The following is a 24,369-nucleotide window of genomic DNA, read 5'->3' as shown; positions in this document are numbered from 1 at the left end:
AAAGACAAGACAGTATGTTATAGACAAACTGAAACCTGATGTGGCCCCTGTTTGCAGTAATATGGCCCTAGTTTAAAGACTCCTGGCTCAACAGCGTGACTGACACGGATTTCTCATTCAAGTATAATGGGGAGCAGGCTGTGTTTCCTGTGTGGATCAGAATAGTGGGACATTCTGAAATTCCAGGATGAGGACAAGAGAGGAAGAGCGTTATCGGTGTTGCACAAGAGTGACAATGGTAATTTTTGAAATCCGGTTCATTTTAAATGGAAGGCTCTGCCAAATTCTCTAGTAGCCAACTAATAAAGGCACATCTGTTCCGCTCTGATCAGAACACTCAACTCGTTTAGTCATTTAACTATTGAAATGACACAAAAGCGCCAAAAGGGAATACCCACGATGATATCATGGTTATTTCCACAGAGTTTGGCGTGGAACTCCGTTATTCGGCATTCCCACTTTCACTAAGGTATTTTTTTTTTTTAATAAGGGGAGGGGTAGAAACACGCATCTTGGATTTACGCACCATGGAGCCAGTAGTGCGCGCTGAACAACAGCAGCAACAGTTCCTTTAACACAACAAGAAAGAACAAACCATCAACCTTTATTGCACGGACAGTGCAATGGCTAAATATAGGCCCTGGCTGGTGTGCTGCTTCACATTGGCTGCTTTAATCTGTGGCGTCGCTCTCTTCGCGTCGCTCGTGGACAGAGGATGTCCCGCCGGCAGCTTCAGCCATGCGGCTGTGGCTGCAGACTCGCTGCGCTGTTCAGAGATCGGCAGGTAAGTGACCCGCTGAATTTAACTGAACTGAACTGATCTGAACTGAACTGAACTGAAGGGGTGCAGTGATTGCAGTGTTGACTTAGACCTTAGTTTCGTAGTATCTGGGGACTTCACATACATTCATATAACTGTGAATGCTTTAAGAATGTGGAAGTTAATTAAAGTGTGTGTTATTAGACAAACAGTATTCCCATTACAGCCTTTGTTTATTTATTGGCATTGATGACTTTAGTTATTCACAGGTCGGTATGTAGGCTATGAGGCTACACCTCCCTGCTCCTGTGTGGATGATATGAAAAGCTGAACTGAACAAAGGGATAAGCAGTTTAAGAGATTTGATAGGCTCTGTTTGAGGAATAGAGATCATGCCCGCGAGCAGAAAGGCCTTTATTATATCTCCGTTGTTGTTAATTTATTTCTGTATCCATTCTGTTGGACCAGATTGGAAGACGATACTAGATATCCTCACCCACAAACTGATTTGAATCTTTGTAATGGAGTAAAAAGGACTTGGCTCTTTTCACTGGTGCTTTAGATGCAGCAGATATGAGCCACAATGTGAACTCCATCAATCTATAATCAGAGTTAATCTAAGTATAGGAGAAAGCTGAGTTTTAAATAGATGAAGGTTGGTATGTGCATGCAGCACGTCCGGCTTTTGTATTTATTTTAATTTTTTTTTGTCCTCTACCAAGATCTGTAATGGGTTCATTTCCCAGTTCACAGCACAGACAATGAATACGAGCTTCATGACTGATGCCTTGAGGCAACAGGCAACATGTTCATAGGATGTAGGAAACCTTTAAGGACATCCTTTTTTACTTTCTCTGATTGTCAAACTAAACATGCCGCTAAATTCAACAATGCCTTTGATGATGTGTCAGTGAATTGTTATTATAAATTGACTCATGGGAAGAAATGTAAATAAACAGACTTCACTCCCATTTAATTGTGTAACTCAGGACAGAAAGGATAATCTCTGTCACGCAAGAAAGTAAAGTAAAACACTGTTGAAGTGTGATTACAACATTATAGCTATATAGTCATGGGGCCATTTTCATGTCCGGATTATCGGTGCCAGATTATTTGCGATTTGTGATAGCTATTACCCCAATAATCATTTGCGAATAAATCTTTTATCCTCCCATCCCTAGATCCAAATGACCACAGTCTTGTTGCAAAATCTCAGTATTGTCTTGCATTATAGAGAAACAAAAGCTAAAGCCTATTCTTGATTGGATACCATTCCTGTGTTCTTTTGAACTGCATCATTGCATAACACTTTCCTAAAAGTTATTATTTAGTAATGGGGGAAAAACAAACACAAAGTTATGTGTACAAATGAAAATGAAATCACCAGATTACTGTTGCTAAGCCTTATACAACATTTTTTACAACTTACTGCATCTTTGATTTTGTCCCTGTGTAGTCAATATCCCATTGTATGAAGACATAAACCAGTATGAACCTGTCATTCCGCCTCCTCAGATTTTTTTCCTCTTTTAAACGCTTCAAACTACAAAGTGCTGAGCCGGCCTGACCTTACCAGAGCCAAAACATTCCCAAAGCCACCTTCTCTTGTTGCTCAGTGAACACATCTGACCACAAGCCAACCAGTGAACAGACCCATTCAGAGCTTTCTTAGGACATGCTCTGTTGTGTAGTACATTTTGGTTGGATAAACATAAGTAAAACAAAATGAGTTTTTTCTGAAGAAGACAGTTTACCTTAAGAAGCCTTTCTAAAAAGTAAAATAAAATACCACCACCATACCCCAACAGCCTCCTGGTATGTTGCCAGGTAAGTCTACCTCAAGCATCAGCAGCACACTGTTGAAACTTGTCTCTTGGCAGCACCTGAGTGCATATAAACTATCTTGAATAGATACTGCATCTAATAAAAAATAAAATGGTGTGTGTGTGTGTGTGTGTGTGTGTGTGTGTGTGTGTGTGTGTGTGTGTGTGTGTGTGTGTGTGTGTGTGTGTGTGTGTGTGCGTGCGTGCGTGTGTGTGCGTGTGCGTGTTGTGTCGTGTCGGTGTGTGTGTGTCTGTGTGTGTGTGGCAAATATTTGGAAACCACGCAGTGATAAAATTAGTAACTTCCTGTGTGTTCACACAATTCCCATAAACCCTGTTAAAATGACTGTTTTCCAGGAACATTCTCAAGCAGGGGGGGTCGGCAGTAGATGGCGCCATTGCAGCTCTCTTGTGCACATCTGTGGTCAACCCTCAGAGCATGGGGATTGGAGGAGGGTCTATAGTCACCATAAGAGATAAAACAGGTGGGCCTTCTCTCATTCATCTGTGTGTGACTTATTCTTCAAATAATACTTGATGATTGGAACGGTCATTCTAAATGCTCATCTCTTCCCAGGCAATGTTAAAGTCTACAGCTTCAGAGAGACCGTCCCGCAGTATCCCAAACCTAACCTGTTAAAAGACTGTCCCACCAAAGTTGGCCTGATCAAAGGTAGGCTGAGTTATGTGATAGCTTGTGATGCAGATATCTTATAATCCCTGTTGAAATGTCAACCCAGTCACTCAGATAACTTTTTTTCCCTAATGGATAATTTTGGCTAATTTTCAATAGAATTTGTTTTCCGCTTGAAGTGCCTGTATTGCAATCTAGTGGCAATAAGAGGGAATATGTAAGAAGATAGAGGATAGCTTTAAATGTTGATATATGTCTCTTTTAAATATATAATTGTAATTACCACCGATAATGAGAAATCTCACTTGAGCTTTTGTTGTAATGCTTAGTTTAGATGTTTCATTTTACATTTGTTGACCTAAAGGAATGCCATCGCCAAAATCAGTCAATAAACTATTTTTCTATGTCTATTCTGCGTATTAGCACACTTGACGTTTTTCATCACTGGTTTGCATCATTTGTTTATTGCTACTGCTGCACTGTTTCTTAATTGTGCATTGTAGGCAGCCAGTGGATCGGTGTTCCCGGAGAGCTGCGAGGCTACGAGGCAATTCACAAAGAGTATGGGAAGCTGCCCTGGGCCAAGCTGTTTGAGCCAACTATTGACCTGGCCAGGAAGGGCATACCTCTGCAGCCATATCTGGCAACTCTCCTCAGCCATCCCGTTGTGAAAAAACACGTGGAAAACACCAGTCTGTGGTACAGCTTCTTACTTGTCAATCTTGGCAGACCCTTTTCTCATCAGTGTGTCATAGGAGAAATCCTGCAATATTTTTTAAAGTTTTCAACTTTAGTTGTCAGCAGTCAGTTATCAACTGAGTATTTAACGTAGCAAAATAGTTTCCGACCCAGTTGCTCTTTTTAACACTTTTAGTAGAAATTGTTGTTATATTCTAACAGCAAAAGGGTGCACAATTTGTTATTCTTATACTATAACATTTCAGGATATACGGTTATCAATCCAGCCATAAAAGCAGTGTTCACCTTCACCAAAGAGTGCATGTGGTTCTTGAACGCCTCCACAAAAGTGTTTGCACAGAGCAGAAACAAATTCCTGCTAAGCACTTGAGAATGAAGAGGATGTGTATGATATATTATGATGTCAGCAGCATGGAATGAAAGCCAATCTTTGTCAACCAAGTAGTTAGAGAGGTCAAAAATGACTCAAATGGGTTATAGGGGATTATTGTGTGCAGCATGTGTATTTCTCAGTGTATTCTGTTTAAAATTCATGTGTTATAATATGTTCTTCGTTTTACATGGATACTTATGGCTTTTTTTTTACAGTGAAATTTTATGCAACAAGGACAAAGCCGTTCTGGGCAATGGAGATGTCCTGAAGTTTCCTAAACTTGCAGAAACATTGAAAATAATTGCACAGCAAGGGGCAGATGCTTTTTACACTGGCAAGATAGGACAAGATTTAATCCAAGATATAAAAGATGCAGGTTAGTGAAATCTCGATTTAGCCTGGGCATGCTGGGGTTTACACTTGAATAGACAGAAACAGAAAAACATACTTGTAATTGATTTCATTTTTCTTCTGTTTACTACATGTTTCTCTTAGGTGGGACGATAACAATGGAGGATCTGAAGTCTTTTAAGGTGCGGGTGGAGGATGCATGGACAGTTCCTCTGGGAGACACTAAGATGCACATCCCTCCGCCACCTGCCGGGGGCGCCCTGCTTGCCTTCATTCTCACACTGATGCAAGGTTTGATCTGCTGTCTGATGACTCCCCTATGATCCTTTAATGTGGTCAACACTCAACAGTAGCCATTTTTATTAAATTCCAGTATCTTAATCCTATTCTCTGAATTATGATAAAGTGAAAATGCGAACAAGTATACATCACCATGCGTAGTGTTAAAGTTTTAAATTGTTATGCTTTTCCCACAGGGTTCTCTTTGACTCCTAAGTCCCTGGAGGATGACCAGAAAATTCAGACATACCATCGTTATGTAGAGGCAGCTAAATTTGCGAATGGGCAAAGGAGGACTATCCATGATCCTGTCTTTTTCAACAACAAGGTTGGAACAAGGGTATTACAAGGAAACAAGTTCATGTCTTCCAAAGGCCAAGTTTATATCTTACAATATAACAGTTTAAAGGCACTCATCTGATGGGAAGGCCCAGCACCAAAGGGTAGGCAGACAAATGTAACAGCTATTTAGCAGAGCATTAGGCAGCTGAAGAGCCAGTTATTTCCTTCTGAGTTGATGGGAGAACAAAACAAAGCTGAATGTACCACTGAAAATCTTTCAGGTAAATGGAAAACACAACTGCCACTGCATGTCTGCAGGATGTTTAACTGCTTTACTTCAGTTGAGTTTAAGAGATTTACTTGTCAGGGACCCATGTACAAAAACATTAATCTTATCCAAAGAGAAAATATGTATTGTATCAGATTTAGCTACCAGACAATTTCCAAACTGCAGTCTCGGGGAGGGAAGACACACAAACGGTGTAAATTAGGTGAAAATCTGTCAATGTTGTGTTTACACCTTAGTACCTCTCCCCAAAAGGTGTACGCCCTACCCTGCCCTCTCTCCATGCTTCCAAAAATGGCACACACAATAAATAATTAAGAGACCAAATAAACCCCCCAAAAAATAGAGAAAGAAATGGAAGAGAAAGGAGGAAAAATCACCTGATATACTTTACATGTAGTTACATCTCCCACAGCATTACATACATAGGACATTATTTTTTCAAGTCTCTCCGTGATATTCTCCTTTCAGAGTGCAGATCATTTGATGGATGACTCCTTCATTAATCGCATCAGGGAGATGATTCTTCCAAACCGCACCAACAACAACAACTACAATGTCACGCTGCCCTCGGATCACGTTGGGACGACGCATGTGTCTGTCCTGGACCAAGATGGACTGGCAGTCTCTGCCACCAGCACCATAAACCAAGTGTAAGCAGGGGGGGGGGGGGCTATTCAAGCAGAAGATATATCCATCTACTTTTATATTCTATCACATCTGCTTTAATGGGATATTTGTCAGCTCATTCCACTGTGTTGTATTTTGTGTCTTGTAGATTCGGAGGAGCCATTTACTCTAGTCGGACAGGCATCATCCTTAACAATGAGCTGTCAGACTTTTGCGGGAGAGCAGACACAGTGAGTGCAGGTAAAGTCACAGCCAGGCACATATAGCTTTTCAACCTAAGACAATTTAATTAAAGTGGTGTCATCTAGTCACTTTTCAGTCTGATAAATGGAGTGTCACTGTTGTCATATATAGGTGAACAGCCTCCTTCCTCCATGACTCCTGCGATATTGGAGACAAAGTCTGGAGGGCTCCTTGTGATCGGTGGATCGGGAGGAAGCATGATCACCTCAGCAGTAGCTATGGTAACAATTTCCCATCAATTGAACTTGCTTTGCATCCTTTTTTCAATGTCTTCATAACGTTACATTATTCTCTTTTATATTTGTGCAGTCTATAATGAATCGCCTGTGGCTGGGGATGAATTTGACAAGAGCCATTGACGAACGTATTGTGTACGTCGATTCCAAGTTCGGAGTGAATTTTGAGCATCATTTTGACAAGGTGAGGCGCTAATATTTTCATCACGACTGTCCATTTATGACATTCGAGTTCACTAGACTGTGACCGCTCATCTAATGAATAACATTTTCTATTTATGTTAATGGATTCTGGCAGAGATCACCCGGACATAATCCTGCAAAGTCATATTTTATTGACCTGTAATCAGTTTTGAAATCGCGCAAGTTGCAAGGGTAAGTGGTATTAAATTGTGTGTGTGTGTGTGTGTGTGTGTGTGTGTGTGTGTGTGTGTTTGTGTGTGTGTGTGTGTGTGTGTGTGTGTGTGTGTGTGTGTGTGTGTGTGTGTGTGTGTGTGTGTGTGTGTGTGTGTGTGTGTTTGTGTTTGTGTTTCACAGACTGTGAAAAAAGGCCTCATAGACATCGGACACAAAAAAGGGAACTGGCCAGAAGACTTCTTCTTCAATGTAGTCAATGCTGTGGAAAAGGAGAACGGATGCATTGTGGCTGTATCGGATCACAGGAAGAATGGGACGCCAGCAGGATACTGACCAAACATACCAAGAGGAAGCACTATCTTTACCCACTCAGATCTCTCCTAAAGACGGACACTCACTGAACATTTAGCCCTCAAGAACCATGAATGTGCCGAAAACCCTGATGAAAAAATTTGAGCAACTCTTTCCTGATAGAGCTTATCAGGGAACTACCTGGCCTTAAAGGATAATTCCATTTTATGACCAATTTCAGAGATGTGAGATTCCAGGAAGAAACACAAGTGGTCAGATGATCATATGAATCACTAAAAGGTTTTCTATGAAAGTAGTACTTTTCTGTTCAAATTTAGGGCAGTTTTTGGAGGATTTTGTTTTGAGAATTAAACAAAGAAAATAAATGCCATCTGCTTGCACACATATACACACACAGTTTGGGTAATTAGCTACTTTTTAAGTCTTCCTCATCACATGGAATTTGCTCAGCTGCCATGACAATTGAACTCTCTGGAAAACTTCTCCATATATACAGTATTAATGGCCACATTACACACACACGCGCACACACACACACACACACCCTGATGTCATGTGTGAATAATGGAGACTTAACGCACAGTAAGCACACCATGAGGCTGCTACTCGTTTTATGAGGATAATTATTAGACACTCCTTATCAAAGTGCAACGTGCCATAAAAGCAAATCAACCGTAGTCCACCAAAACTTAACAAACCACTGTGTCATGCTTAGTCTGTTGATAATAATGAATGTTTTCATTTCTCACTGCATGTTTCTACTGTGTATAAGAGCTGAGCCACGTGAACCCTTTCAAAGTGACAAAGAGAATGCCGCCACAGGCTGTGAGCTTCCCAAGTAGGGAACTGTGATCTGTTTGTGACTTTACTGTATGACATTACCTTATTCAGGTCCCTGAGCATGTTGTGAATCTTTTTTAAGATAAAGGAAATGCTGAGAAAAATAAAATAAAAAATATATTTACTGTATATGTATAGCCAAGGAAGAAACACATGATCTATTTTTACACCACCATTTTTTCATTTTGTATTGTCCATGTGTTTTAGTACGTCACAAATGTTTTGTTGAATAAGTACACATTTTTAGAACTGTCTACTGTGATTATCTGTGTTTTTCACAATAAAACATAAAATCATGAAAAAGATGAGTAAGTGCTGAGCTGTCACCAGACTACTTACTACTACATACTTCTCACCTAGAAAGCCTGAACATTACTTGAGCTGTAAACTCAAGTTCCTTAAACATGTATACTTTCTAATTAGTATATGATCAGCTGTAATCTGCATCACATTTCCCTGCTTGCCTTGTTTCAGAGCAGCACTTTTGCACTGAGGCAAAGGAAGGAGGAGATACATTTCAGTCAAGAGCCTTATGAATTAGTAATGATTTTTTAAGTGGATTCTGCTGCGTTTTCCTTTGAGGCACCATGTGACTTATGAGAGTATGCACATTTCAGTCTAAGTGCAGCACTATTGCCTTTGTTTTATGACAAATGAGTCAATCTGGATGAGTTTTGACTTCATAGTTGTAGTGTCATGATATTAACATCTATTTAACACTGTTTTACACTATGCAGAAAATGTCTCTCCATTCTTCCACTCAAAGCAGAAGCAGTTCAATAATAACTGTGTGACTTCCAGTGTTAGCACACTTGCAGTCACCAAGTCCCTTGATGAAGCAAATTATCTCAATAGTTGTTATTTGATGTTAGAATACAGGCCTTCTGTTTGTGTGGGTCATGATTTGTAACTGCTGGTGGCTCAAATATCATCCACGCAGGCACTGATACACACTTGAGATGTTTTCATGCCTAAAGGGTGAGTGAATTGGCCAGTCCGTGTTGCATAACACTGAAGATCATTATAACTATGTGGAGGTGAGATTGTTTTTAATTGGGCCTTAAAGGAAAATTGTGACTAATAAAGTGACTTGCTCATTTTTGCATAACCCACCTTTTCGAGAGAAATTTTAACCAAAGGAATTATCCTAGGAAGAAGACATTTTAAAATAATCTAGAGAGCATCCAATAAGGAAGTGACCACAACTGTAGTAACCCGGAAGTGCCACGAGGACGTGGTACCAAGACTGAGCAATTTTTCTTTGACTCACTCGTTAGACAGGCCGTTTTCAAAGTCTTATTAAACCTATTTACAGCCTGGTCCACAAAACCATTTTAGTCCGTATGTTTAGGTCATATCTCCATAACAACACTGAGGGGGGTGAATTTTTTTGGACCACGCTAGTTTTTATTCTTTTGGAGGTTAAAATGTATTGGCGCGATCTCTTGAGTGACAGCTCTCCGACCCGTTGTCCCTCACTTTGCCTCGGAGGCATACGTCAGCTATCTCCCTCCCCCCGACGTGAGGCGGAGTAAAAATCTCACAAAATGGCAACACACACAAACCAGGATTATTGGATGCCGTGTGAATAACTGAGGTCAGCCCGGATGCTACATCCATATTATTTACTATCTATGTGTGGTACGCAGTTCCAAACAGGCAGTGGACATTTGTTTTATGTCACCACACTTTTCCTGTCACTCTTCGCTGTCAATATAGTCAGAGGAAAGAACACAAACATTTTCCTCCACAATAACAATGTATCCATGCTAGTGGTGTAGCTAAATGGAAAGTCAATGTCAGACTGTCCACCACTTTAGTCCAGACTGAAATATCTAAGCAACTATTGCATGGATTAGCTTGACATTTTTTGCAGAAGTTCATGGTCGCCAGAAAAGTAATCCTATGACTCTATCACTGCCATCATGTAAAATCTTTATTTTGTCCATCACCAAAACTAAGCAAACTAATGACATACATCAAGCTCAGACGTGTTCAGTGCTAGTTAGCTACAATTCTAGTATGTATTAACATGATAAAATAAAGCACACTAACTTCCTGCTTAGCATGGCTTTGTAAGCACGTTTGCCTGTTGACATTAGAATTTAGCTGAAAATAGCGATAGCATGGCTGTGCTGTTAGCTCAGTTCAATCAAACCACAGTTAAGCAAACAGACACAATAATCAATACATTTGTTTAATAATTACAGTATGTTAATTTCAAGTTCGTTCTTTAAAAAAAAATATAGCAAAACATTTAAAAAACAACATTCACAATATCTGCTGTACGATTTGATGACATGAATACTGATGAATCAAAGAGTAGTAATCCACTGAGAATGCCCTTCATTTATTTTCAAATAAATATGTCCACCAAGTTTTGTTAATGATGAACTTGTTGTTTCTATCATACAGTATATGAACCAGTCATTTGTAGAATAATAGTTGATGAAGGCATTATAATTTCACACTTTTATACATTTCAGTATTTATGTAACATATTTACATTCCAGTTGAGAAAGGAAGAGGCCGGAAATCCCTTTGAGCATTAACAGCTGTAATGTTGTTATAGGGTCACTAAAGGCCTTTGAACTCTGTGCTATGTGAAATTACTGTAAGTCATTGAGCTGGACTGTTTGTCCCTGAGGACATTTATTATAACTACAACTCCTGCCTGCTCTCTCTCTCTCTCTCTCTCTCTCTCTCTCTCTCTCTCTCTCTCTCTCTCTCTCTCTCTCTCTCTCTCTCTCTCTCTCTCTCTCTCTCTCTCTCTCTCTCTCTGTTAAACTTCATCTCATATGAACAGTTCTAGTGAAATATGTTACAGATAGAAATTACTTTTTAAGATGAAAATTATATTTGATGTCTCTCTGTTAGTTTTTTGTTGACCTTCTCAGTCGATATTTCCTTAATCAAGGTTAGTCTTTACTGTATATGTCACACCTCATATCTAGATGTATTTACAAGAAGTGCTTCATAAATAAGAAGAAATTGAACAGAATTACATGACAGAAACATGACAGTGTGAACAAATCTTCGTTGAAAACACTGATTTTGACATGTAAATGTACATCTGTTTTTCTTATTTTAAATCCAACTTTTAAAAGACCTGAATCCTGGTAAAGCTACCTTTCAAAATAAAATCCAACTTCCAACGAGCATATGTTAATTACACAAAATGATGATGTGCCATATAAATCAGACATGAGAGTCAGTAATCAACATTAATTCAAGGGTGTTCAGGGTCAGAATGAGGAATAAGTCACTGTTTCGTCATCTGAGTTTGTGTTTTAAGAAGTACATACACGTTAACAATTGTTGCCCGAGACAGCTGACGACTGCTGCTGGTTCTTTATTAAACCTGTAATCTCGCCGCTCGTTTACCGCTGGTTTCAAAGTTCAGACAGCTACAGTGTCTCTGCATAACGAGAGGCGTGTTTCTGCCCTCAGTACCCGGCAGCGTACGCCCACTTGCGAGGATCCGACTGAGCGTGGAGTCCGTCACCGTGACGAACCACCGCTTGCACCACAGCTCCTGTCGATTTGAGGAGCTCAGTCTCGTGGTTCTTTAGTTTCAAACCATCCAGGACGTTCTAGGAAACAGGAGCATGAATTAAGACATGCAGACCAAGGAAAAGTGAAGAAGGTGTGCCATGCTGTCAACACCAAATCGTTTCAATGCTGTGTCTAATTAGGAAAACCTTCATGTACAGTATCAGGATCTGCCTTCTTGGTGAGGAATCATATCGATTTTATGAATCCGCGAGGAGTTAAGTCTGTGACAGCAACTCTCTCTCAATGAGCAAGAAATCAGAGAAAACAAGAGAAAACATGTGAAGGCCTGTCCGACACACAAGCAATGGGATGCAAAAGATCAGGTTAAGATGAAATGTAAAATTTAAAATTAAAAGTTTGAATTGTAGTAGGCCTATATCAAACAAATTCAGATCTACTGTTTCATATTCCTTGCCTTTAGAGCAGCAATGTTTTTCTATGCATCCCCCAAACTGGTATATTTACAATATATCAAATTGCTATGTGCAAGTTTTAATATGTGAGAACATGGAGCGAAGAAATCTTATCATGAAATTAATCAGACAATATTTGCTGTATACTTTGTATAATATTTTGTGATGTATGTATGTTTCTCCATGTTACATTGCACCCAACCCTGAAGGTATATACAGTATAAAGAACAGTGTCCCTGGTGCTGGTCATGATGACTGAGCTATGAGGGCTCTGTGTTAGCTTTGGGTTGAAGGATTGTCTCCCTGCACACCAAGGCACCCTGCTATTAGTCACACCTATCAGTACTGTTTGCCGTTTGTGACACTCACTATGTCAAAGCCAGGCTCTGCTACAGTGACGTTGGGACTCAGCTGGTTGTGGAGCCTTGGATCCGACACGGCTTTCTTCAGATCGTAGTTGAAAAACAAGGCATTCAGAATCACCTGCAGAACAGAAAACATTTCAGCCAATGATAATTGTTAATTTAAAAAAAGGTTCCAACAAACTTCTGACTATGGCTTTTGTCTCACCTGAGCGATAGAAGTGGTGATTTTGGTTCCTCCTGATCCACCAACCACCATTTTAACTTTGTCGTCTTTGTCAAGGAGGATGGTCGGACACATGGAAGACATTGGCCTTTTTCCTTTTAACAGAATGTAATGGTATATAGTTTAAGGAAGCAAGGTCAAATGGGACAAGTGTATGTCCTTTGTGCTGTCTATAAAACGTATTTAGTAATAGTCACTTTGAATAGATCTGTTGGCACTTTTACTTTCAGTGTGACTAGATACTCATTAAATGTACTTAAAGTCTATGTGGTAAAAACGATAGAAGATGAACCCTTACAAATGGGGTTAGGTGACAGAAACCGTTCCAGTAACTGTGCATGCATTTTTGATATAAAAATGGACAAAGGTCGCTCATACGTTAGCTTGGCTCATACATCGGTAGTCAAGAGGAGCAGTTAAAAAGATAAACTTTACAACATCATTAAACGCTCCTGTGTGCTTGTTGGGACTTGTTTATTTATCACGTTATCTTGCACTCTATATTGTAACAGGTTATGTAATTTTAGAATCAAATACATACATGACTGTCAAGGGGACTTCCTGGTTTCCTTCTAGTACTGTATGTTTTTGTTTTTTTAAATTATAGAATGTGTAAAAAAAATAGAATGCAACATAACGTGGTAATTAAAGTCCCAACAAGCACACAGGAGCGTTTAGTGATGTTGTATAGTTTATCTTTTGAACTGCTCCTCTTGACTACCGATGTATGAGCCAAGCTAACGTATGAGCGACCTTTGTCCATTTTTATATCAAAAATGCATGCACAGTTACATATTCTTACCTATTCTTGAGCCGGTGAGTGAGGCAAAAAGCTAAAAATGTATAATGTTGAACTATATCTTCAAATCCAGTCTGCACTTACAGGATGTGCCAATACACAAAAACCTTATTGAAAAGACAAAAGCATATTGTCCTGTGTCCTCAGTGTGACCTTTAATCAACCCAGTGTTGAAAAGCCTATCTATATCACAGAACCCTTATGTGTGTTTCGGTGTGTTTATGTGAGTGTTGGTCTAAAATCTAACCTGGCCTGATGAAATTGCTGGGTGAAGGAGGCACTCCAAAGCTGTTTGTGATGAGCGGGGAGCTGAAGTCATCCATCTCATTGTTCAGAATTATCCCCGTGGATCTTGACATGACTTTGGAGCCAAAACTGTGGGAAGACAATAATCCATTCAATGTAAAGAGTTCAGATTCAGCAGCTAATTCACCGAACATTCATTCAAAATCAAACATGTCTTGGTCATTTAGGAGCTCTTACTATCGGTTGATGGTGCTGGTGGCGGCCACAGCGCTCCCATCTTCTGACACTACAGAGAGGTGAGCGGTGCCGTGCGTCTCAGGCAGGTAGAACTCTGGCTCGTAGTAGTTCATGTGATGCGTGGTGTCATCCGTGATCCTTTCACGAAGCTCGTCGGCGTAGAAACTTGAGGTCATATTCTGGACGAGCTTTGGAAGAGAAAGTGGCACAGGGAATTCATTCAAACACCCTATGCTTAGGGACAAACAATTTGTAAGTGTTATTTATTAAGCATCGATATGTGTTCTGGGAGATACCACTATTGTTTCTTAACAGTGCGGTAAGACCTGCATGCTTTTAATTATGTACAGTATCTATATGTCTCTATTTCTATCTTACTGTATAAGCCACCCATGTCTAAGGTAGCAGACATTCACTGATTTCTCTAAAAATGAATCGCTTGTCGAATTACATGTGTTATCGTTTCTGTATTTACAGTACAATGCAAATTTAATAATTTTACTATCAGGAAAAATCATAATTCTGTATCACACTGCCCTGTATACAGCAGTTGAATATTAACATGTGTATGCCAAACAGGACTCATAATAATTGCTTTTCCCGACACAAATGTGTTTGTTTTAAGGTACTCAGAGCACTTGGTAAAGGTTATGGAATGATTGTGTTCTTGTTCACGCAGTTATGAAAGAGGCAGTTGGAAGAAGCTTTTTCCCATACTGCTGCTGCTGCTGCTGCCTCAGGGTAAATAGCATATACAGTATCTCACAAAAGTGAGTACACCCCTAACATTTCTTCAAATATTTCATTATATCTTTCCATGTGACAACACTGAATAAATGACACTTTGATACAATGTCAAGTAGTCAGTGTACAGCTTGTATAACAGTGTAAATTTACTGTCCCCTCAAAATAACTCGACACACAGCCATTAATGTCTAAACTGCTGGAGACAGAAGTGAGTACACCCCTAAGAAAAAATTTCCAAATTGGGCCCAAAGTGTCAATATTTTGTTTTGCCACCATTATTTTCTAGCACTGCCTTAACCCTCTTGGGCATGTAGTTCACTAGAGCTTCACAGGTTGCAACTGGAACCCTTTTCTACCCATTCATGACGACATCAAGGAGCTAGTGGATATTAGAGACCTTGCGCTCCTCCATCTCTCGTTTGAGGATGCCCCAAAGATGCTCAATAGGGTTTAAGACTGGAGACATGCTTGGCCAGTCCATAACCTTTACCCTCAGCTTCTTTAGCAAGCCAGTGGTCGTTCGGAGGGGTGTTTGGGGTCGTTATCATGTTGCAGTACTGCCCTGCGGCCCAGTTTATGAAGGGAGGGGATCATGCTCTGCTTCAGTATGTCACAGTACATGTTAGAATTCAATGAACTGTAGATCCCCAGTGCTGGCAGCACTCATGCAGCCCCAGACCATGACACTCCAACCACCATGCTTGACTCTAGGCAAGACACACTTGTCTTTGTACTCCTCACCTGGTTGCCGCTCCACACTCTTAACACCATCTGAACCAAATAAATGTATTTTGGTCTCATCAGACCACAGGACATGGTTGCAGTAATCCATGTCCGTAGTCTGTTTGTCTTCAGCAAACTTTTTGTGGGGTTTCTTGTGCATCATCTTTAGAATAGGCTTCCTTCTGGGATGACAGCCATGCAGACCAGTATGATGCAGAGTGCGGCGTATGGTCTGAGCACTGACAGGTTGACCCCCCCACCCCTTCAAGCCCTTCAGCAATGCTGGCAGCACTCATACGTCTATTTTCCAAAGCCAACCTCTGTGTACGACCCTGACCATGTGCACTCAACCTTCGTAAACTGGGCCGCAGAGTGGTATTGCAACATGATAACGACCCCAAACACACCTCCAAGATGACCAGTGGCTTGCTAAAAAAGCTGAGGGTAAAGGTTATGGCCTGGCCAAGCATGTCTCCAGACTTAAACCCTATTGAGCATCTTTGGGCCATCCTAAAACGGGAGATGGAGGAGCGCAAGGACTCTAATATCCACCAGCTCCTTGATGTCGCCATGAATGGGTAGAAGAGGGTTCCAGTTGCAACCTGTGAAGCTCTAGTGAACTACATGCCCAAGAGGGTTAAGGTAGTGCTGGAAAATAATGGTGGCAAAACAAAATATTTACACTTTGGGCTCAATTTGTAAATTTTTTCTAAGGGGTGTACTCACTTTTGTTGCCAGCAGTTTAGACATTAATGGCTGTGTGTCGAGTTATTTTGAGGGGACAGTAAATTTACACTGTTATACAAGCTGTACACTGACTACTTTACATTGTATCAAAGTGTCATTTATTCAGTGTTGTCCCATGGAAAGATATAATGAAATATTTGAAGAAATGTTAGGGGTGTACTCACTTTTGTGAGATACTGTACAGGTAAATGGTGATTCCCTTGAAACTAGAATCAACCCTTTAACTATTCAATTGTTTAAGCTGAGATCATGACCTTACATCTGTGATGTTGAGAAATGCCCGGTCTCCAAGTAAGGTCCTCTTTGCATAAGCAAAACGAAACGACTCCACGATGCGATGGTAGGTCAGGATCTTTTTCTCAGTGCTTGCCATACTATCTGAGGTGAAGTTGTACCCTGTAGAAAATACAACCATGGTCAAGTAATTCCATTTAAACACTTGTCAGTCTTCATTCGAATGGCTGTCCAGGTATGGGGACAGCTAAAATTGGACTCTAGCCAGCCCGTTCTTGTGTTTTCATTTAGTCTAAAAGCTGCGGTGACAAGAGCATAGGTATTAGCCCGAGCTGACAGCCACCTTAGGGAAAGCACAGTAATGGCCGAGGGGAACCGGAGAGTTTGGTCTGATGGGTTTCAGCTTTCCACCAGAGACAGGAGTCACGGCAAATCAGCTCGGATGAAAGTTTTAAGGGCAGTTACTGAAAATGTGTGTGAGGCCTCCACCACTCGACTGCTTCCAATTAGGAGGCAAATTGGGGGAGATTAGTGTTAGTGTGTGAAGCTGGGGGGCTGCAGTGAGTGGGCGGCCAGACAGAGGAAAAGGAAAGGGTCAGAGATATTAATTACTTTAGAAGGAAGTTTCTCATCTAATCCTTGGAAGGCAGACACTGTCATTGTGCTAAAAAGTAGCAGTGTGTTTAACATGGACCATTTGGAACGACCATGCCAACAAAAGAGAAGGTCAAATCAGACGGATTGTGGTTTACCCAAAAAAGAAAAATGATTAGATGATTAAAATGATGGTAGACCCAAGTTAGCGATAATTTCATTAGCAACACGTTCATGAATATTGCTGCTGAGACTCTGGGTCTGAAATCCGACAGCATTTATCTTTGGGTCTTAATTACTTCAATCAAGCAAAAGCTCTTCTGTCAGGGTTACAGAGGTGTTCCCTCAGTGATTTTCACTTTATTCTCTAACATGGAAGAAATTAAATGCCAACTTGATATAGCTTGAGTACTTTATTATTGTTTTAATACTCTAGGAGGCTCCATCTGTTGACAGTATCAATGACCTAAGATGTCCTCACAAACAGAGAAAAGGTATGACAAAACTGTGTATGTCAATGACGCTCATATGAGGTTTCTCTTATCCGTCACATCTAGGATAAAAGATATAGTTCACATTTTGGGAATATACGCGTATTGTCTTTTGAATTTGAAGTTGGACGAGTGGTTGTGTGCGTGACTCTTCCTTGGCCACAAGATACTTGTTTATTAATGAGCTTCTATTACAAAATAGAACAAATATTCATATTATTCTTTTTGGAACAAACCCCCTTGTTTCTAGTTTTGATGCTATATGCTGCTAGCAATAACTCCATACTTTGTGTCATTACTCATAAAACAATGGGAATTTATAGAAATTATAATCAAAATTTCCATAACATTTTAACAGTAATGCTGGACAGAATTCAGGCATAGATCCATGACATTTGAGATGCTGCTGCTGCATTATAAAACCATTTGAAGGCATGCAATGCATTTGCAATTCAACCACAGCTTTGCAGTTACACTCTTGTTGTTCTTATTGCAACATAGTTGATAACATCTTCCAAGCACATGGGACATCATTTTAGCCTAACAATGAACATATAGTTGTTAAGAAGATGTCAAGATAACTGAGCAGCACAATGTCATCACTCATGACAACAACATAATTTTATAATTGGTGCTGTTGGTTGAAAGCTAGATCTGAAATGTGTATTGTGCATTGGGGGGAGGCTTCCTGTATGTGGTCCGAACCTTCCTGCCAGATCAATCAACAGATCAATACAGACAAATAACTACAGGACACCACATACAGTATTGCCTGGACGGCTTATGCTGCTCGCATTCATTATAACAAAGGATATTGTGGGTGACAGGGACCGGGAGCGTGGAACGTTACATGACAGTAATAATAGTCATGATAATGATTATCCTCCTAATAATAATAATAACAGTGATAGTACACCACAGTGCCCTGGTTGATACAGCCACTCATACTGTTCTTCTCACAGCTAGAATTGCGAGTTTAAATGAATCTCATTCTGACATGAATCTGACTTTTCATTCATAGCAATTAGTGGTTGCATATTAATTGTTTTGCTATATCTCTTTTCCACGTGCAAAAGTAATATTTTGAGATGTGGAAAATAATTTTTGTTCCTCCAGTTCATTGGCCAATAAACATTCCTTTTGAATGATCAACTAACTACAGCCTTAAAACGTCTTCTTATGTTTGGGGAAAGATGATGGTCATGTTCAAAATATACCAACATTTTAGAAGTTAATTATATCTTTTACGGTCATATCCTGTTATTTAATATATTGCAGTGGCGCATGTTTATATATTGTAAAGACTTCCTAAATCTGGGTTACTTAATTCAACAAAGCTTTATTTTATTTTAAGAGCAGATTAACTATATAGTAGCTCAACATGCTGCTCACAGTGGAGTCCTTTCAGAGAGAAGTGACTGGCATAGTCAAGGCAGCTCACGGTAAATTACATTTGCACCCACTCAGGATGTTTTTGGACGAAGAATTGAGGCTTACCATTCAAGATGTTTAATATCAGCGACAGCACAGGACCGCTACCGGGTGCATTGGGAACAACCATGGTGTAGTCGCCCACAATCACCCTCAGAGGGTTCTCATCCAAGACAGCCACATAATCCCTCAAATCCTCCATTGTGACGATGCCGCCTAAACACAGATTGATAAACACTGAGAATGCACTCTGAAACTGGAACAGAACTGGAGATTTAAATACTCCTTACCATGGAAAAGAGATGTGCAGAGAGAGGTGCATGTTAGCATATTTTATAATATGTCCTGAAGTCGTTTTATCAAATGACATTTTGTGGCAATTATGATGATAATGATAATGTGTGACATTAACGTGGTGGGTGGGTGGGTAGATAAACATGAGTTAGTTTGCCGAAATTAAAGATATTAAAAAGATGACTCTATTTTGCAATGTTTACACTTAGAATAACAGAAGTGGAAACTTTCCATCGTTGCGATTATAGTTGGCTTTCCTATCTTTTGCTTGGAGTCTGAAGTCTGTTCATCTCAACAGGTAAAACAGCAAGTGCAGTTTTACCTGATGTTATGACCGGATGATTAAAAAAACAAACAAAAAAAAACCAATGAGAAATAGTACCTGCTTTTTGAATATCTGTCACAAGGTTCTGAGCCATTTGTCCCTGGTAGAAAGCATCTGGACCCTCTTCAGCTATCTTCCTATATGTTTCTGCCAGCCTGGGAAATTTGATAATGTCCTTTTCTTTCAGGACGTCGTCCTTTTTCCCACAGAACACCTCGCTGAAATAGATGGAGGGGGTGGGGGGGGGGGGGGGGGGGGGGTTGATTTAAGACGCCAATGAACATGTTTGAAGAGACTTTCAGATCATTCTTCTCACCACAGGGCTTCGTCCTTTAGGATGGTTTTCTTGTTACTGGACAAAGCAGAGGCAAGTGCCCTGCCCAAAGGGAAACCTTTTTCTGCAAGATCAATGCTCGGCTGGAACAAGTCTTTCCAAGGCAGTTTGCCATGCCGTTGATGTGCCATCTCATAACCTCGAATCTCCCCTGGTACGGCAATAGACAAGCCTCCTACACCACCATGGAAACAAGGGAACAAACACTTGTATCTTTGCCTCACAAGTTATTCAGAGATTGTTTTATGACACCAGTACAGATATTACCATGGGATTTGTTTCTGTTTGGTCTCTATCTCTCTAAGAGAATATACTCATATTGTTTATTACTACCACAAGGTCATGCTCTTTCAGGATAATGTTATGATCCGCTTCCTCAGCTCATTTCCATGTCTGATAGTGCTGGTTAAACATTACCTTTCTGGGACAGATCTGTGCTGTTGCCGAACATGTTCTCTGTTGCATTGCGCGGTGCCGTCTCCCTGGCATCAATGGTCTCAACCATCCCTGTTTATGAGTCACACATCAGGAATTCAGAATTCAGACAATGTAAGATGGTGTGTGGGTTTGTTGTGTCGGTTGGGGAAAGTAAACAACACAAGACTTTGCGATGGTGATGTGTGTTAAGTGCATAAGGTGTACCGGTTGTTGCGTTGTAAATGGTGAAGAAAAGCCCTCCTCCGATGCCCATACTGTGAGCGTTCATGAGTCCAACACACAGCAAAGCAGCTATTGAGGCATCCACTGCAGAGCCCCCTTTTATCAGGATGTCTCTGTGGCAAAATTAGTTAAATCACAAGCAGGGAGGGTGGGGAAGGGGTGGAATGATTAATTTATTCACTTAAGATTTATGACCCTGTATGTGCAAAGACATGAAATACAGCAGGATCGCAGAGATCTGCATGCATGCAAATATTGTTTGTGTGTTTGCATGTGTGAGTATGTGTGTGTGTGTGTGTGTGTGTGTGTGTGTGTGTGGGTGTGTGTGTGTGTGTGTGTGTGTGTGTGTGTGTGTGTGTGTGTGAGCAATGTTCTTGCCTCTATGTTTGTGTTATGTATACGTTTGCATGCAAGTGTGTGTTTACAGCAAAGCAACATGTCTGTCCTGAAGGATGTATCAGATTATTCAGTGTGCATGCTCCTCACCTGCCAACCTCAGAACACGGCCCGGCATCTGCTGCCACGGCTGCCTTCAGGTACACCTGCTGACTTGGTTGTTTCTTTCTCCCCACGCCGAAGAAGACCCCCACAAATGTGGCGACAGATGCCAATAGCAGCACCGCCAGTGCCACGATGATTGTCTTCTTGACCATTTTTATTTTTTAAAGCCCGGGAACAAAAAGTTCCTCAATCAATGTCTGCAAAGAGAAAAAAATATGTATTCATATTTGATGTACAAAAAGGCACACACTCAAATCTAAAAAATGACATAGGCTAGATCCAAATGATTAATTAGATGGAAATTATATGGTACAATTATATAGCTTTAAATCCCTTTTTCATAACTGAGCCTCTAATACTGTGATATGAATGAAATAAAAACAATATACATGTCAAATCTATCCAGCCAATCAATATTCAGAAAATTCGATAAACTGATTTAGTGTCACAAAACTTGATATTTTCCTTGTGTGTTTTTAACAGTGACATCACTTAGATTCCAGAAACTACTTTTTAAACAATAACAGCATTCAGAACAGTCCGATGAAGGCTGTCTGCTGAAATGTTGGTCCAAAACAAAGTTTTATTTACTTTTTTTCATTTTAATTTCTGTCTGGCATAAATAACATTGTGATTTTTTTTCAAGATTCTGATGAATTTGCAGGGCCAAGTCCTAATACCAGTTTATAACCAGGAATTTGCACATTTGTGTGTTCAGTTAAACATGTGCAAACCCAATGGTGCAAGCAGGTGAATCATATATAATATAATATCCTACAATGGTCAACAGACCAAGGCATTCACTTCTCGCTTCTTATCACTGGGTGAATAAAAACTTTAAAAACAAATTTATTTCTAATTCCACAGCATCCTTTTCATTTCCGGCAATTGTCCGATTTTGCAACTTATAAAAGGCTCTATACAAAGCTTTAAACAAAACCTGTTAAGAGACTTTGACGTGCGGAAATCAGCAGAGTTCCCTAGTACACACCATGCATAAATTCATGTAGTTGTAAATACATAAGCTGCACAAATCAGTCACTGGTCACATGTTCTGATTGAAGACAACTCAAGCCAAATAATTTACCACCAGACAGCATAGCTATCCGTCAATGATCTAACCAGATAAGATAAGAAAACACTCAAAGTAAAGCCATAGGTTGATGGGAATTCAGTTTGATTCCCATGCTTCAAATAAGTGCCCTCTTTGAAGCCTCTCTGTTTACCATACTAAAGACAATACACCACTATAACATTTTTGCGTCTAATCCTTACACGCTCACACATATCATATCAGATTCTGTACTGAGCTTACTTTCTAAATGTTTTAGGTTGGAGCAGAATTTATGAGCATAGGTTCCACAGCGAACTGCTGCGTCAATCAAATGAATGACATGTGTTGAAATGTAGAGTTAAAATAATGTATCCTACACAAAAATTAGAAAGGGATTTGGAGATTTGTATCAAAACCTCTGTTAGCCAAATAAAAACTCTGTTGTGTTGTGTTGTGTTGTGTTGTGTTGTGTTGTGTTGTGTTGTGTTGTGTTGTGTTGTGTTGTGTTGTGTTGAAAGAAAATCACATGTTGAACCATTTTGTATTTCTGACTGTGAGGTGTGTCCTCCCGGCAGTGCATTTAGCAGCCAGGAGGAAACAGAAAAAATAAAAAGCTAAGAGATTTCAGCTTTGTGATCCCTCCAATTTACTCTAAACCCCAAAGCCTTGTGTTATGCAGATTCTTTGGTCGGTCAAAGGAATGAAACCAGATTACTTAACAAGCACGTGAATTGATGTGGTTGCTCAGCACTACCCACTGGTGAACATAACAGTACACAGACAAATGGTTGCTTTCTTAAACTCAACTAAAAATACAAAGTTACTTCAAATTTAGGGTAAATTCAGTTTTTCTCTCCCTGTCTTTTTCTTTTGGATAATTTGAACCCAAATACTATTCTAAGATTTGGACAATTTAGATTTACAAAAATGTTTCATCTTACCTTGATTAATGTTGAGGCCTCAGTGACAGACTGCTCACTGACGATCTACAGAAGTTGAGTGATAGGCTTACTGAGGTTCTCAATGTTTAACTATGACAAAGTCCATAAAGCATTAACCCACACCATCATAAAACACCTACCTTGTGTTACCAAGGGGAGGAAGAATACAGACAGATAGAGGAAAAACCATGACAGGAGGTTGTCCCTTAAATAGTAAGTCATCTTTGCTCAATCTTCACATAACTTTTTAAAATACTACAAAGCAATTGTGCGACCCTGGCACTTGAGACAAGTCGCAGGACTAATAGTTCTTTACGTGCAGTGGTAAGATTAACACTGTATATGACATATGTCTCTAGACAGATGTCTCCCAAAATCATAAAGTAGGGACTGGCTCTCAAATTAATATTGGTTTTGCGTGACTGCTCACAAAACCCCTTTAATATTTAAGTTTTAAACAAAGTGCCTCCTCACCAGGAATATGAAGGCTTTCAGGGCTGCGAGGGAGAAGATCACATCTGCCATGAGGAGAGGAACGAACACTAAGAACAAAACTGCAGGGGGACTGTGTGAAGAGCTGGATGAGAAGGGGTCAGTTCAATGAGCAGCCAGGCCAATAGGTGGAGGGCAACAGGGACACGACACATTCTCAACTTTGATAGGGGGAGCCCAGAACAGCTAGCCCAGGTAACAGAAAACCTATACTCAAATTTGACTCAAGCCTGTACAGTCCCAGATTGCATCCTCTCCACCCACCCCCCCCCCCCCCCCCCGAGAAGCTCCACCACTAAGATGGTTCACAGATAAAATGGGATAGAAAAGAAAGTGCTCAAAAATTTAAGTTGTTTCAGCTTCAGATGGCCTGAAGGTGCTGAGGGGGGAGGGGTGGGGAGGTCCATGCAATTAGAGCCTTGACAGGCAGCCTTGAATTTGATTCCCAATCAAGTTGTTATGTCTAGGTTTTTCCTTAAAAAAAAAAAAAAGCAATGGTGCTGTTACATCATAATCTACTGTAAAAATAGCCTTTTCAGAATCCAGCATTAAAACATTTATTATCACAAAATGTTAGCTTTCAATACACAAAAACAACTCTTTTATATTGAAAAGTGATAGCAACGCAAAATAAGTCTCGTAATTGTTTTTTTTTAATGTTTTTCATTCATTTGGTCCAACTATTGGACATTGAGTCACAGCTGTAATAACACCAACGCTTAATGTTTGTTTATTCACAGCTGTGGTCCATCAGCTGCACTAAATATCCGTACAGTTACATAGGTCTATTTTAAACAGCCACAACCTGACAAAACAAGTTTAGCCACCATCATAGTGTTTTTTAAATGACCACAGCTT

At 40.1% G+C, this 24,369-nt stretch overlaps 2 protein-coding genes across 2 annotated transcripts; one reads left to right on the top strand and one right to left on the bottom strand.

Annotated features, from left to right (window-relative positions):
- Nucleotides 1–345: 345 nt before the first annotated feature.
- On the top strand, nt 346–8,394 carry ggt5b (gamma-glutamyltransferase 5b). Its single transcript, XM_080047031.1, has 12 exons — nt 346–784; nt 2,941–3,068; nt 3,161–3,256; nt 3,721–3,916; nt 4,505–4,665; nt 4,785–4,931; nt 5,117–5,247; nt 5,959–6,140; nt 6,266–6,357; nt 6,472–6,581; nt 6,670–6,780; nt 7,134–8,394. Exons 1-12 carry the CDS (start codon nt 624–626, stop codon nt 7,284–7,286), a joined length of 1,668 nt encoding a protein of 555 aa, XP_079903157.1. The 5' UTR covers nt 346–623; the 3' UTR covers nt 7,287–8,394.
- A 3,157-nt stretch (nt 8,395–11,551) lies between these two features.
- On the bottom strand, nt 11,552–21,176 carry ggt1b (gamma-glutamyltransferase 1b; the record flags this gene model as incomplete). Its single annotated transcript, XM_080047032.1, has 12 exons — nt 11,552–11,698; nt 12,443–12,556; nt 12,644–12,756; nt 13,708–13,835; nt 13,944–14,131; nt 16,420–16,556; nt 18,977–19,126; nt 19,587–19,747; nt 19,846–20,038; nt 20,281–20,370; nt 20,506–20,636; nt 21,010–21,176. The coding sequence occupies 12 exons, from the start codon at nt 21,174–21,176 to the stop codon at nt 11,552–11,554; spliced, it is 1,719 nt and encodes a 572-aa protein (XP_079903158.1).
- Between the last annotated feature and the right edge of the window lie 3,193 nt (nt 21,177–24,369).

The sequence above is a fragment of the Ammodytes marinus genome (genome assembly GCF_949987685.1).
Source record: "Ammodytes marinus genome assembly, chromosome: 18".
Classification (NCBI taxonomy): Eukaryota; Metazoa; Chordata; class Actinopteri; order Uranoscopiformes; family Ammodytidae; genus Ammodytes; species Ammodytes marinus.
This window is presented reverse-complemented; position numbering and strand designations above follow the sequence as displayed.